The sequence below is a fragment of the Erpetoichthys calabaricus genome, chromosome 3, assembly GCF_900747795.2.
Source record: "Erpetoichthys calabaricus chromosome 3, fErpCal1.3, whole genome shotgun sequence".
NCBI lineage: Eukaryota > Metazoa > Chordata > Cladistia > Polypteriformes > Polypteridae > Erpetoichthys > Erpetoichthys calabaricus.
In genome coordinates, this window is record NC_041396.2 from 1,007,380 (window position 1) to 1,023,548 (window position 16,169).

The 16,169-nt window shown below is 50.2% G+C and overlaps 1 protein-coding gene across 1 annotated transcript in view; it reads right to left on the bottom strand.

The window, feature by feature from the left end:
• kif6 (kinesin family member 6) overlaps window positions 1–16,169 on the bottom strand; it is a 125,372-nt gene that overhangs the window by 46,244 nt on the left and 62,959 nt on the right. The window contains exon 13 of the mRNA XM_028796324.2: window positions 14,929–15,108. Coding sequence (XP_028652157.2) covers window positions 14,929–15,108 — 180 coding nt within the window. The remainder of the gene's footprint in view (window positions 1–14,928; window positions 15,109–16,169) is intronic.

Here is a 16,169-nt window from a genome sequence, read left to right on the forward strand (position 1 = left end):
CCAAGTGAGGCTCTCCAAGCACAGCAGCGGTTGTGCTACATGGGGGTCTTCAGTGGTCATATCAGGGGGTCTCTGTTTCTCCTGGGCTCACGCTAGCATTGGGGGCCACGGCTGAAGGACCGGAATAAAAAGTCAAAGACCAAAGACTCACTGCCATGGCCGCTGGCCTCCTCGGACCACCGCGATGAATGGCGCTGGAGGCGTCACGCTGCTGTCCCCCATGGTGGGACTCGACGGCGCACAGCTGTAATGAAATCCTGAAGTGACACGTGCAGGACCTGCCAGCCCACAGCTTCCGAATATTATTGGATGGACGTTCACTGGATTAGCACTGGCACACCTTAGAGGCGCCCCTGCAGGCGGCGGTCTCACATGTTGCAGTTCCGTGTCTTGGCCGGTTGGGGGTCACATGGCCACAAAATGTCACCAAACTGAAGCCACCAACTTGAACTTCCACTTTTCAGGTCAGGAGGGGAAATTGGAGCATCGGAATCATGTGATTTGTGCTCAGTGCGGTGGGCAGAGCGGGCAGCGGCACACTCCATAGCACCCAGGAGGAGTCAGATGGCTTAAAATGACTGGACTGGCAGCCACCGCCTAATGCGGACGTATCAAGAAGTTTCAAACCACAATTTATGAGCGGCAGGAGGAGGCCAAAGACGTCACCGTGGAATGACGCCACCGCTCCGGGAATAGCAGCTCTGGGCGTAGCGGCTTTTCACACTTGGCTACTGATGCAGTGGGAGGCTGGGCAGGGCAGGGCAGGGCCATCCAAACCCAAAGCGACTGCCCAAGTCAAGCTGGCAGGTGCCCTAGAATGAATACCAGAGCTGGCCTGCACCCGCGCCACCACCAAACAAAGGAAAAAAAAATCTAAAAGCACAGCCACCAGGGGGAACTAGAGAGACGTGAGGGCACCATGTATGGCCTCGCACCGACTCACCGTCCACCACCTATGTGCTGCTGCCATTGCTGCCCACCCACAACATCACAAAGGCCACGGGCGAGACAGAAAGAAGCAGAGAGGATGGCAAACAAAGGAGAGGGCGACGCAAAGTGAGCAGTGCCAATCAGCGCTGGCAGTGCCCCTTCATTCTGGAGTACAAGAGCAACATGAATAGACAGACATAGAGATAAAGGTGCCATATAAGGGAGAGAGAGACAGTGAGGGGCTGCACACTGTGAAGTGACACGAGGCTGAAGGCTCAAACCTGTGAAAGGCGCTTTATGATAAGTTAGACAGACAAAGAGATGTGAAAGGCGCCATATAAGCCATGAAAATCATCATGCAGTCGCGACGGAGGGCACTACATAACACGTGAACAAGCAGACACTAGACAGTGGGACGGATACCACAGAGAAAGGCGCTATAGCAGAGACAGGCTGGCCTCCTCTGTCCTCGGGGTCCCTGCTGCCGAAGGTCGAGGACTGGGCCGGCGCTCCGAGTGCAAACACAGAGTTATATTTAGTGGCGCTCCTTAAATAACACGTTCACATCGAGCGCCTTGGCAGGCACATGAAATGGCGCAGAGCTGGTCAGTGTGTCTGGGAGTCATTAAGTGCGGCCACTCGGGGAATTTCCAAGCATTTTTATGAGAAAATGACAGTTGGAAGGCAAACCGTTCGGATGTGTTCTGCTCAGATTTTATACAAAAATAGCACGCTAGTGTCAGCGTCTCGGCTGCTGCGGGCGCAGGAGGTTGGTGGTGCCCACCGGGGGGGGGGCTGCCTTGCCCTATTGTGACATTCCGGGGTCACCTCATCCTGCCCCAGTTTCAGTTAGCCAATCTCAAGCATGTGTGTGGGTGGAGCCTAACCTGTCGGCACCGGGTACGAGGGAAGAAACAGCCCTGCAGAGGGCACCAGTCCACTCACACTGGCGCCAAACCTGAAAACCCGAGGAGAACACGCCAACTCCAGGTGCAGGGATTTGAACCCGGGATGCTGGATATATGAGGTGGCATTGCTAGCTGCAGCCCCGCCCGCATCGTGGCACACTCGCTAAGAGAATAAAAGGAAATGGACAATCCAGGATTGGATGCCATCTTAGGGAAAAACAGCAAGGGTTCAATGCCAATAGACGGACTGTAAGAAAGTGAACAGGCTACTGGGACTGTCAAATGTGTGCTTTTATATAAAGCGCCTTTCTACTGCTGGCACCATCTCCAGCTGTTTTACTGGGCCAGCACAAAGCTTGCCAACGGGGGGGGGGGGGGGGCTAAAAGAATTCATTGTGAGGGTCACTGTCTCCTTATATAGCGCCTTTCCAGAGGTGCTTTACTCTGCTTTCACATTTCATACAAGTGGCTCACTGGGCACTCGGGTGACAGTAGATGTGCCCACTGTGACCGATTTGTTATTGTGCCATGCAGCAGACTGGCACCCCGTTCAGGGTTGATTCATGCCGGGGTAGCATCTGGGCACCCAAAGTGACTTCTGGACACATGCAGCTGCAGTGAAGGGCGCCATATAAAAGTTTAAAGACTGACCCCCACAGTTCAGAGGATGACTGTATAGCGCCTTTCCATAGTGACCGCCATCACAGTCTCTTCCACATACTTACAAGGACTCAGATGGGGAGGGGGGACTAAACCGGTGACCCTCACATATAATATAGCGCCTTTCTACACGGAATAGCATCCCAAAATCACAACAAGTCCTTCAATGCAGTGGGTGGGTGAAGTGGCATACAGAGATTCAGTGGCACAGGATTAGCAGCCCTAACCCTTTATATAGCGCCTTTCATGGGTGTAATAAGGTTAGTTCTTATTTGTATGGTGACACACTTGGAGACTCAGTGGCACCAAGGCTGTGACCCTCATATATATATATATATATATATATATATATATATATATATATATATATATATATATATAGTGCCTTTCCACGGTGTCACTTTCTCTGCAGTGTAAACACAGGCAGGTGAGTTTTACTGTCCTTTACCTTTAATAAAGTGCCTTTCAAAGGGGAGGGCACTTCACCATGTAATACAATATCTGAAAATGACAAAATGCCATCATTTGTACACCCAAAAGAGTGTGGCAGAGACCTTAGGATTCTGCAGTGTCCTTCACTGGTAAAAGATAATAATAAATAAGTAAATAAAAATAATGTCATCTGACAGGTGAAATGGCTCCCTCACGTCACACTGTCACCCCAAAGGTGACAACTGCAGCTGCGGCACTCATATAGTGCCTGTCATAACGTGCCATACTTTAAAAGTCAGACTCTCATTTGCACATCGAGGTCCTCCCAGTGACACACCTCAAGGACCCCGGCGACTGGAAGTGACCGTGGGACCCCCATATAATACACCCGCTAAAGTTTCATCTCCTTGTAATCGTCGTAAACCTGCGCCCGCGCTCCAAGCCGGAACTCGTTAAAAGGCGCCATATCGGAACTCTCGCGCTCTCTTTCCACCCCCCCAACCTCCCACACGGGCACGAGCTCGCCTGACTCGCGCATTCCCTCCAAGCTTCTCTCTCCTCTGCGGACTTCACGGATTTCCCCGAGTCGTGCGCTGAGAATCCGTGACGTCACTCGGCCCGGCGGACACTCGCGGCTTCGACATTCCTTTGTGGAGCGGAACAGCGTGCGGCTCCGGTGCGGGCGGTAAACGAAAACAGCTGCCGTGCGTGTCAGCCGGAGATGTGAGGGCCGCCAGCGGACAACACGGACACTGGGGCTTTGGATGGGGGGTGGGGGGTATAGTGCTTGAGAGGAGACGACGAAGACGACGACGCGCACTTTGTAAAGAACGTCCGAGGTGGGACTTGAGAAAGACAACGTGGAGCAGCGGGGGCCTCAAACTCTGGCAGAACGCACAGTCCGGGACCAAAGGGCGGTCAGAGGGTCCACACACAGAGAAGAGCAACAGAGCGCCACCTAGAGGTCACCTGGTCTGTACAATAGATAGAAAGGCAGCAGATCACAGATAGCGAATGGCATTATGCGATATACGGACAGATATGACGGACTACATAAGAGATACACACATACATAAATACATAGAGTGACGTCAAAGGCGCTATATAACAGATAGATAACGTGCACTCTTATGATAGACAGATATGACAAAGATAGCCAGACAGAGCTCAGTCTCAGTGAGGCACTAGGAAGGTGTGTTACAGAGATATGACAAACCGTGAAAGGCACTATATAACTGATAGATAGATAGAAAGGCACTATATGATAGATAGATAATGAAAGGCACTATATGATAGATAGATATGAAAGGTGCTATATAACTGATAGATAAACAGATGTGTAAGGCGCTATATTATATGTAGACAGACAGAGACTTTCTCTGTGAAAAGCAGAGCAACTTCACTACATGGTGATACACCAAGCTAACCCTGGCCTGAGCTCACTTGGCAATGCCAGCCAACGCAGTGAATAAGAGTGGTTTTTTGGGGGGGGGGGGGGCTGGGCCAACTCCCCCTGGACAGGTGGGCACTTCTTTATTTTAAGGCTGCACGGCCCATGCCATCTTCTCCTGAGGGTCCGACTCCACCTGATCTCCTGCTGCTTCAGAATTTGCTCTGTCCTAGGAAGTGGAGCCCCCTGATGGCACTGAAGGCCAAGCCACCAAATGTCCTTTTCAATAATAAAAGCGTCACCTTTCTTTTCTGTAATGCAGGTTCCCAGTGCAGCCCAGTGCCCTTCATTTATTTATCGATTGTGTTATCTGTCTCGTGACTCGGTATCTTTGATCTTTTATGTTTCTGCTGCTGTCTGCAGCTGAATGTCCCCACAAGGCTGATGTCATCTAATCTAATATAGCGCCTTTCCAATCTGTCTACCAATCTAGGTACATTTCTTTCCTTATTGTGATGTGCTTGAAAAAATCAATAAAGTGAAAATAAAGAAGGGTCCCCTTCACACACACCTGCCATCTTGCACCCCAGTTTTATCCAGAGGGGGGCGCTCTTGCAGTCCCCAAACTCAAAAGAACACAAAGAAATGCGAAATACAAGGAAAAGGACACATTTATTACAAGTAATAATACAGAAAGGTGAAGGGCTCTGGAGATAAAAAACAAAGAAAGAAACAACTCCAACCCCCCCCGCCCTGTCCTGCCCCCCAGACATTTTCCCTGACGTGTCCCCCTCTCCTGCAGCCACCATGACCACCTGTCAGGCCCCTTGGCGTTGCCCCCGCCTCACAATTCCACGTAAAGTGGGCTCTGGTCAAGTCAGACGCGGGTGTCGTGTGAAGATCCGCCGCTTTAACGTGCGAAGCCCAACTGACCCTCGATGTTGGGTACCCTGCTTTAATCCCCGAGGGGTGACGGTCTTCTCGCATGACCTTTGGGGGGTCTGAGCGCAGGGTCAGCCATTGCAGGGCACCACCCCCTGGAGCAGTTCTCAGGTTGAGGGTCTCGCTGAAAAGGCCCAACGGAGGAGGATCCCCTCTGGCAGTAACAGGACTAGAACTGGCAACCTTCCCGATACCAGTGCAGGTCTGTCACCTCCGAGCCACAACTCCGCCTCAACTCATCAATATTCATGAGCGGGGCGGAGTCTTCAACCAAAATACCATGGCATGCCAATGAAAAGGCAGATTCAGAACAAACTGAAAGCTAACGGCGAGTGGGATGGAGTGACAGTGACGAGAGTGTGGATTAGTGATCAGACGCTGACACAGAGAGTGACACCGATACATGTGGCACTGGATGACTGAACCGATGTGACGCGCCTGCCCACTTCGCTCGTGTGAAGCTTCACTGTGGTGCGGCAGCAGCTGTGGGACAAAAAGTCAAAATGAGTGCAGTGGAGTGAGGGGACAGAAAGGCGTCAGCCCCCCTAAGCTGTCAATGTTTGTGTGGAAGTCACTAAGAGCCCACAGGAACACAAGGGGCGCGCCAGTCGTGCAGGTCAGACACGGACATTCGACCCTCTCGTGTGCAGGTAGAAAAGTGTGCAAAGAAACCGAAGGTGATGTCACGCTGGACACTGGTGGCCATCTCAAAGCGTGTCACATGAAGGACATGTCGGCACTCGACAGCCCTCACCGACTGTTTTTGTGGTGACATTCTGGTATTTACACCTTTCTGTTATGCGGAACATTTTTTCTTGTTGGAAAAAAAAAATAATTCAACGTCTCCGTCGTGTGTGTGTCTGAGTTTAAACGTTCAACGGCGACGGCGAGGTAATGACGCGGACTTGAAAAATACAGGATTTGTCCTTCGAGCCACTGTCACTGACATTTGGTTTATTGGTTAAGGGAGTTAATGGAGGGGGCAATTACTTTCTCACAGTGGGGATGCAAATGATCACTTAAAAAAACGAGATTTCGGGGGGCACATACTTTATCACGGCGTGGTACGACTCGTCCTGCACTGCCACGTCTCACCTTTACGGTCCTAACACTAGCAGGGCGCTGGGGGTTTCTGGACGCGTGCGATCTTGGTGGTCCTGGTGATGATGTGGACGCCTCATCGCTGCTTCGAGGAACGTCCTCCCTAATTAATCCGATGAAAGTCCGATTCTTCCAGCATTTGACAAGTCTATTTTTGTCGTCATGACGACGTGTGGGCAGTGGGGTGTACTGGTGACGGACTCGGCCCTCTGAAGATGTCTGTTCAAATCCCACTTGTGACACCAGCAGCAGCTTGTGCTCCAATCGGGCCAACGGCACCTCATGTGTCACAAGTCACCGCAGATAAAGGGGTCCGCCAAATAAGTAAGCGTAAGGTGATGATCTGTCACTTGTAATGACAGTCACCGGGTGGTCCGCCTTGTCCTCCCCTTTAATGAAGTCTCAGTTCATTCATTTATATGGGGTACACAGCGAGGGGACACGAATGACTTTTACCCTCCTCATCCTCGCGGCCCCCCTTGTTTTTCAGCTAATGCTTTCGCTTCTCTCGCTTACTTTACACACTCTGTCGTTCACTAGCGCGTGTGTGTGTGTGTGTGTGTGGTGTGCTATAAGCAGCGGTCTTTAATAGGCGACACTCACATTAGGGTCTTCTATTAAGAACTGGGTCTTCAAGGACATCTACTAGTCCACCAGTTAGGTGGCCTGGAATGAAACGCTGGCAGTCCTGGGCATCGAGACCACCCATCTGTGCCCCCCTGAGGTGGATCTCGGCACACGAGTAACCGGAGGTCTTTCTACGGATGCCTTGCTGTCGTTTGTGGCCGATGGCCCCTTAGACTCCTGTCCTATCATAAACTTTGTGATCTTCAGTCTCCATGAACAGGTGATGGCCACCAGAACACATGACACAAACAAGGGGGATTTTCAGGGGGAGGATTCCTTTTATAGCACCTCCACTTACTATTGGATAGGGGGGGGTCTGCAGAATCCCCGGCGTCCTTCCTCTGCACGACGCCATCCCTACAATGTGACGCGTCCTTCTCCAGAATGGCCACCTGTCTGCCCAATCAATGCCTGCTGATTCAGGGCCTCGTCACAATCACATCAAATGTCACTGGACGTCACTTCCCAATGGCATTACTGTGCAGGTGGAGGGCCGACCTCGCCTTGCGTGTACAAAATTCAAACACGGGCGCAGTAAGCCTGCAGGGGGCACCTCGGAGCTCCCACACACGGTCTTCTTGATCAAGTGACAAGTATCAGCACATATTGTCCTCTCCTCTCCTGGTGGCACAGCCTCACACCGCAGGGAGCACCACTGGGACAGGCGGACCCTCACTAGAATACGGGATTGTCCTCCCTGGCAGCTCCCATGAGACCCAGCAGGCCCACAATTCCCATTCTGCCCTGAGGGTGGGCACATGGGATTCTAGCAGCCATCATGATTGAGGGGGCAGCCATTCATTATTACAGACAGCTGGCCATTCTGAGCAGGGGGCCCACCCCGCCATTTTAAAGGCCTGGACTGAACTCTACCCACCGGGGATGCCAGAAAACGCCTGTGCCCGTCTCCCTGTGCCTGTGGAGTCATTGAAAATGTACCGTCGTGGACTAAATGGAAGTCGTTAAATAATAATAAAGTGGTAACATTTGGAATTTCACGTATTGCACTCATTCAGGTGAACGTATTTGTGTCTTCTAGCCCGTAGATTAAAATATAGCGCCTTCTGTCTTTTGTTGAATGTTATTGAATGCTTGTAACTTCCCTACCAAGTAACATAGAAGGCCACAGTGGCATCACGATGCCCTTCAGCCCAAACGTTGTGTTTCTTGTTTTGGACGTTTCACTTTTTTCGGTAACAAATCTTTCCTAATTTTTCTTTGATTTTCTCCTCTCCCTTTCTGGGCACTTGACTTCAAACGTGTTTTTAGCCCTGGTTTGGGGTCTGTGCAGGCTGTGGGGGTCCGGGCTTGTTTGGTGTGGCTCAGGACTGTGTGGCGGTGCCTGTCACCTCTTTTATTGCACTAAGAAGTTGGCAGTGATGAAGCGTCGGGCGTCTCGTCTCGCACGTCGTGTGCTTTGAGTTTCTGTTTTAGTCGGAGTCGGTGGGTTTGTGTGCTGACATCACAGCCCTGCCTCGGACCCCATCCAAATGTGGTGGGGCTGAATAAAAGTTGGATTAAAAATAAAGACCGACTAAAGAAAATTCCGAACTGAAAAAACCGGCACTGGGGGTCCACTCAGTCCCCCGTCCTCTAATGCTGGGAGGTCTGACGCCATTTAGGGTGTCAAATATGTAAAGAACAGAGGCGATGAGGAGGGGGGCAAAGACTTTTTCACAGCCTTGTTCTCAGTCCTCTGCTTCCACACCTGTGCAGGTGTTTAGATGCTCAATCTGAGAGGGCGGGGGCTCCTAACACTACCCGTGTGGTCCCGCCCCCTGACCCCGCCATGCCCGCACTATTTAACGGTCAGCAGCCCCCCTGCTCCGTCATTGTCATCGTCACCGTTTCTTTACTTCCGCTTACTTCTTTGGATTTTGTGGTTGATGGACGTTCTTAATTTTATGTTCGACTTCCTTCAGTTTTCGGTCTGCGTTTTGGGGGGCTGTCCTTTCTGGCGCCCGTGTTGTGTTTTTTGCTTTGGACGTTTCACTTGTTTCGGTAACAGATCTTTGTACGATTTTCTTCTCTCCCTTTCTGGGCACTTGACCTTTATGTAGCCCTGGTTTGGGGTCTGTGCAGACCACAGGCCTGCATGCTGAGTGGGGGTCTGGGCTTGTTTCAAGTGACTCCGGACTGTGTGGCCGTGCCATTTTTCATTTCTGAGAAGATCTGGAAGGGGGCAAAGACTTTATCACAGCACAGGAGCTGCCATCCACCTCGGCCTCCATTCCATGAAATGACGGCCTTTGGGTCACAAATGGATTTTAATTTTGGATCAGGGCAACATGGCCGGCGTGAAGGGAGCCCACCTCTTGGGGGTCTTGTGTTTCCTTTTGATTTTGTTGGCAGTTTCCTTCAGTAGGAGTTAATGGTGGCCTGTCACTCATGTCATGTGCTTTGTGGGTGGAGCTGCCCTTCTACTGCCAGGCAGACGCGAGAGCTGGCAGCGTCGTGGGGTTTGTGTTTGGACGTCGTCTTTCTTTTCCTTCTCAATTTGTTACTTTTTGTGACTCGCTGCCCCGTTTTATCAGCTTGTGTATCGGGATCCTCATTTTATGATTTTGTGCTTCCTTTTAGAAGTCCTCGGTTTATAGCAACACCTCGTTTGGAGTCGTCTGTGTTACGTCAGCACACTGAGAGCTGTTTAAGTAAAAGAGACCTGGGGCCTCATGTATAAACGGTGCGTACGCACAGAAATGTTGCGTACTCCCGTTTCCACGCTCAAATCGCGATGTATAAAACCTAAACTTGGCGTAAAGCCACGCACATTTCCACGGTAACTCATTCCTTGGCGTACGCAATTTCTCCGCTCGGTTTTGCAGACTGGCGGCCCCCAGCGTCAAAGCAGTGCTACTGTTCCTGTGTGATCACCCTTTCATTCTTAGATCCACATTCCTGGCGCGGCTTTATAAATACACTGAAATTAACTGCATATTGTTTATTAGTGTAACGCATCTGATTGTAATTAACCTGCAGCAATATAATGGGCCAGGGAATAGCCATAGTATTCCAAATACCAGAACTGCTTTAGCGTTGTAACTCTCACTGCATCTTCTTTCAGCTGATCCCGTTAAGGGTTGCCACGGCAGATCATCTTTTCCCACATTACTCTCACTGCACCACTCGGAGTATTTATATTACTGTATCTGAGTGGGGAATCACAGCAGCAGCTGATCGGAAAGAGAATTATCGGTATACAGCATGAAGCAGATGCTGCCTGAGCCACAGCAAACGCTTTAGTCCCTGTACGGACTTCGCGGTTTAGAAACAGTTTCATCCCAAGAACTCTAAACACACTAAATCAGTCCATCAAGTGCTCCTTGTACAGCTGTTTGGACTTATAAGTACAATCACCTCACTGTAAACTTGAGATACAGTTATAATATTGCACAACCTGCGCCACTTTATAAAGCGTGTATTTACATGTGATGACGGTATTCATTTTTAAGATGAAATGCAGCAAAACATGTTGATTATATTATACAGATAAAACTTTAACTTCATTTAAATAATCTGTATTGTTAATAATTAAACATGTGAGGACGCGGTGCCGCAGCGCTAGCTTGTTCAGTAATTGTTCCTGCCTCTCGCTGTATTCTTGCTGGTGCTGACGCGACACTGGAAAGATAGACGGATAGAATAATTGAACACGTACTACTAAGATATTTCAATGTTCCTTAAAAGTTTTGAAGAATCGAAGTTCTAAGCTTACAGATGGCTTCACGTCTATTACAGAGCTGATTGTGTGGTGATTGAGTTTTTGGAGAAAGAAAAGTAAGGACAGGAATTGGAGGTTAGTACGTTTGAAAGAGACAGTACTGCTGTGATAAATTATTTAACTGAAGGTTGCGCATGGCGCAGCAAGCCTCTTGCGTGAGACATGAACAAGCACTGCGCCACCGTGTTCCCATGTTTAATAACATGCTTTCATTCCTATCATCATGAAAAAGATATCACGTATACATCTCAGTATTTTAATTATTCAGAGAGCTGTAATATCACGAATGTAATGGATTCTGTGTCCTGTCGGAGAAAGAGAAAGCCCGTTTAAAAAGCCCGTAGTGATTCACACACATAGAAGATCAAATACAGAACAAAGCATTTAACATGCCACTTTAGTTACAATGGGATTTGAGAAACTAGTAAATTAAACGATTTTAAGATGAAGTTTATGATGTTCTACTTTAATGGCAAAATAAACTACGTGATTAAAGTGTAAATTTCGAGATTAAAGTTGACATTTCGTGTTTTTTCCCCACTGTGTGCCTATGTTTTTTGTCTGTACTCTAATAAGCTTTCATATGACACTCAGACGGTGGGCTACGACTCACCTTTTCACGGCGACTTTGATATGTGATTTCTTTTTTATTTCGGGCACTGTGCGACTTTGTGAACTTGAGCTTTCGAGTTTCTCCGACACTAAGTCACTCGATCAACTTTCTTTTGTTGATTATCCCACTGTTTAAACCAACAAATTGTACGTTTTTCCTTTGCCTCCACTTGGTATTCGCTGAAATTCTTATATTTTCTCCCGTGCTTTTCCCATTGTCTTTTCACAGAAGGCTATTTATATTGATTTGCATATTCAAAGAGGCGTAATTCTGGGAGGAGTTGGGGCGGGACAGAAGGCGCGTGCACGTGCGTTACTTTTCACGCAAATCGGGATTTATGTAGTAGAAGAACGTGAAAGTATGCGTGCGCACAGATTCCTGCATCTGGATTTTTCTGTGCGTACGCACTTTCCCGCTTTTGTGCTTACGCCATGTTATAGTGTGAGTTCTACGCACGGCGTTATACATGAGGCCCCAGGAGGTAAGACGTTAAAACAGAAGACGGTCCAGATGGGGAGGTCAAACACACGAGGCAAAGGCAAAAACCAAAAGGCGGCTTTAGAAGGGAAAGTTCTGTGGAAAAACCGGAGACGAATCCACCATTAGGATGAGGAAGGGAGCCTTTGACCTGCCAGGACACGCCCCTAACGACGGAAAACACAAAGTGACGGCGCAAAATGGCGGATGAAACGTCCTTCTAGTAGTACAGGAGCGAAATGAAACTCCAGACGTGAACATCGAATTCACAGTCAGGGACCCCCCCCCCAAAAAAAACATACGAATGATCTCAGAAAATGGAGGAAAAAATTAGAAAGACCCCAAGTCCAGATAGGCCAGAGGTCTACGGTCACCCTCCCCTTGTGTGGCGAACTCAGTCAAGGTGGGCGTTGTGTTTGTCATTTAAGGTGGGAACGCAGCCCATCAACTGGAGTGACTGCCGTTTAGACGTCCCGGTGGTCAGCGGGGGGGTCAACACAGAGAGAGGGGAGAAGTAATGAAGCCGAAGAGAGCCCGCGGTCGCTCGCAGTCAGACGTGTACAAGATGGGGGGCTGCTCAGCTCTGTGATGAAAGAGGGGCCAAGTGCCAAGATGGCAGATCCACGGAGGAAACACGGAATGGAGGGGGACCACAGGAACGAGTTTTGATCTGGAGAGCGTGGTGACACCCGGTGGGAGGGCCAGGCGCCCTGAGGGAAGTTGGTGGTCTCACCAGAACGGTGGACACAGCAAGTGGTGCCAAGAGTGTGTCTGCGGTGACCTGAAGAGGTGACAGGCTGGGCTAAGTGACAGGACACACGTAAGAGAGGGACAACACCTTTGGAGGGAAGAACTTTGCATCGAAGCGTATTTATTCATTTGGATTTGTCGATTTCTTTAGACTTATGTCTTGAAATATTCACAGATTGACATCTACTGGATCAGCATATCAGGTGACGACGCACAGGGAATCGGCGCGATTTTAAGAAGCCTCTCACTTCTTTGCCCTGATCCACCCTCGGGATGTCCCAACAAGGCTCAGGTTTGGGACATTTCCTGCACTTATCAACGGGGAGCTGGTAGTCGAAGTGCAAAGTCTGCCGAGGCTGAAGCCTGCAGGTAACAGTTGGGGGTCTGGCTGGTCCGGGCTGGCCGATGGTGGTCCTGGTCTGCTTGGGGGACTTTATGTGTGGGCTCCTCATCCTGGTTCTGCAATGGGAGAAGGCAGCAGGACAGCAGGACAGCCAGCCAGCCAGCCAGGCAGGGTGGGCACACAAAAAAAGCGACACGGGGACACATACTGGCCTACTGTCCCGGTGGTCAGCGGGCACCACAGTAAGGGTGGGGCTGGGGTGGTGCAGAGAGAGAGAGACGTTCATCTTTAGCTGTTGTGTGAATGTAAACAGAGCTCAAGGCGCAGTCAGAGTTGGCAGAGAGGCCCAGGAGACAAAAAGAGAAGGAAACCCCCGGGCAGGGCACTAAAACGTCGCCGCAGCAAAACCCAAAATGGCCGTCAATGAAACGCAGCCCAAAAATAGCCAACCTGCCGGGTCTCATTTTGTGTTCATCCGCAATCTCGGGCGACCTGGAAGGCCCCAATGCTGACTTTTGTACTGGCACCCCAATGGCATTGCTAGCTGGAGGAGAACCCAAAGTCCCAAGACTGAGAAACAAAACGCCAGAGTGGCCACGGCGCTCACTATAATATAATAATAATAATTCATTAACTGAATCACTGAATTAACAAGTAAAACAAAACCTTAAGAAAAGTGAAAACTAAAGTGAAACGCAAAACAGACGATCCTCGTTAACGTCGACGCGTTTCCAAACCCACAGAATCAAATCAAACCGGAGACCAGAGAGGGGCACAAACGCACACCCGTGGGCCTGCCAACTGCTCAAATTAAAACGTGTGGCCCAGTGTCTGAATGAGACTGGTGGCACCCCCTCTAGGATGGCTGGAACTTCAGAGAATGGGCAGACAGACGGGTGCCCACCCCACCCAGTGACAGCAGACATCACCGGGTAGATTTACATTGAGTGTGCTGAAGATCGCGAGCCCGGCCAGGAATGATGCAGCGCAGTGCCATTTTAACACATGGGCACGGTGGGCAGCTGTCCGGGGGCCCCACGCTAATCTGTCTATGTGGTGACTTGCTGAGTGGTTGTGTAGGTAGGGGGCGCCAGTGCACTGCTTTACCCTTTAATGCTGTTAAGACGGCCCTGACGCGGCACGGAGGGTCTCTCGCCCTTCCCACTGGTGGTCTCCTCCACCGTGGACGGGTACTGCGTGCTGTAATCTAGACCCCAGGCCACTGCCACAAGTTGCCTCTTTTTTGTCACAATTTGCCCAACGCCAAGGTCCCTCACATTGTTGTCTCGCTCTAAAAACACTTGACACGCCGTCCCTCGGTGACAATCCCCTCCTCGCAGTATAAAATCCCCTCGTCATCATTGACTTTAGTGCCACACTTGAGGCGCTCAATGGCCTCGTTCGTCTTTCCTCCTCCTCCTACCCTTCACCTTTCGAGGTCACACTGGGTGATCGTCCCCTCAATACGCCTCCACGCACTAAGACTTGTGTCACAACGGGGGTCCACATGTCTTTTTTTTTGCTCTGCACGCTCACAGGAGCTCATTGCTGCAGGCAGGCGCCCACCTTCTTCTTCCTCGCTTCAGTGAATCGGGCGTTTACAGCTGGCAGTTCAGATCGAGATCCTTTGTTTGGAGTCAGTGGGCACTTGTAGCTGTGACCCCACCAAACCAGCCTGCCACCCTGCTACATTACATGGCCCCAGCCTATATTCATATAGTGCCCCTCTGATGGGACACGGCCACACGCAGGGTTAGTGCAGAAAGGTGACAGGACACCCACTGTGTCCCCGAGTCTGTCATCTGTGTGGACTCAACCCGTCAACTGGGTCACTTCCAGTCCTGCTTCACTGCCCTCCAGCTCTGCTCAGACGCTGCTGGACGTCCTCCTCCTCCCAGTCAGGCAGGAACTGGAAAATCGAAGTTCTGCTTTAATGCCAAACCTGGCATCCACGGGACGTGACAACTGGTCACCTCAACACTGCGACGCAATGGGCACAGCAGTAAAGAAAGTAAAATGCCTGGAGGCTCCTACCTGTTTTCAAGTGCAGAGGGCGGCGCTTGCTCTCCGTGGTCACGCTTTCGCCAGTCTGAATGCCCGTAGGTGGAGGTGTGGGGTTTTTTGTGGCAGAAACTTCCTTGGAACCCGCGGACACCTGGTTAATGGCATCCTGGGCTCTTTTCTTCTCCTTCTTCAGCATATTCACCAGGATACCTGCACGGCGAGTTTAAGGAAATAACAACAGGAGAGTCACAAAGCCAAGGGAGGGCATCAAGGGGAAGACCACCATGGTGACATCCATCCACAGACGTCTTTATTTATGCCACCTCAAGAGCCATCAGTTCTAACTTCTCCTTTTTGAAAACTTGACCCATCAAGTCGGAGTCTTCACCAGGACATCTCAGATCCTGCCGACTACGCCACTAATTTTCCATGGCTCGAGTGTGACCCTGCCCGTCACAGATCTGGCTGTCTTTGTGGCGTGGCATTTGCCTTTTCTCCTTTTCACATTTGCAGTGTTGATTTTTCTTAATGTTATTCAACTTTAATGTTATGCTTTTGACCTCGCGGTGCCGCCATGTTGGACGTCTTTGTTGTTACCCGAGACGCTGCCATTCTGTGTTTTGGGGAGATGCAGCCATTTGTTTCAGTCGTATCTGCCCAATTCTTACCACATAATGCCAGCGAGACGCTCCCAGTGTTTCACTTCTAAAGTGCGGCGATTCAATTTTAGGCCAAATGTGACATCACGACGTCGGGGGCTGGATGGGACGACGACACCCGAACAACAGCAGGTTCTCCATTTAGTGCCGATTGTCACATGAGGGGGACGACTTTGAGGGTGTCGGCTTCATTCTCATTTGCACGTTTCGTGTTTGGACGTCAAATGATTGCAACTTAATCTTTCCCATTGGATTTGACTGGATTATTCTAGAAAACGCCAGTGCAGTGAGGGTGTGCGCTGCTCACGGGGTTTGTGGCCGTAGCTACGGGGGTCTGATATGTCGGAATTCTCGTCACGCACTTCATCTCTTGTTCTTGAACCATCTGCAAAAATGCAGAGCAGCAAAATCTAAATGCGAAGTTTAAATCAGCGTGTCGCACTCCCCTCCGGCTGGGGTCCACACTTGTGTGTCGTTCGAATTCTTTGAATTTGTATTAATGTTGGTTTGGGGTATTAGGCGCATTTTACTTATTTGTAAAGGGGTGTGGCCTACGTGACGTCCCTCGGGTCTTGTGGGTTGTTCACTGCCAGGAACGGCCCCTCATCCGGT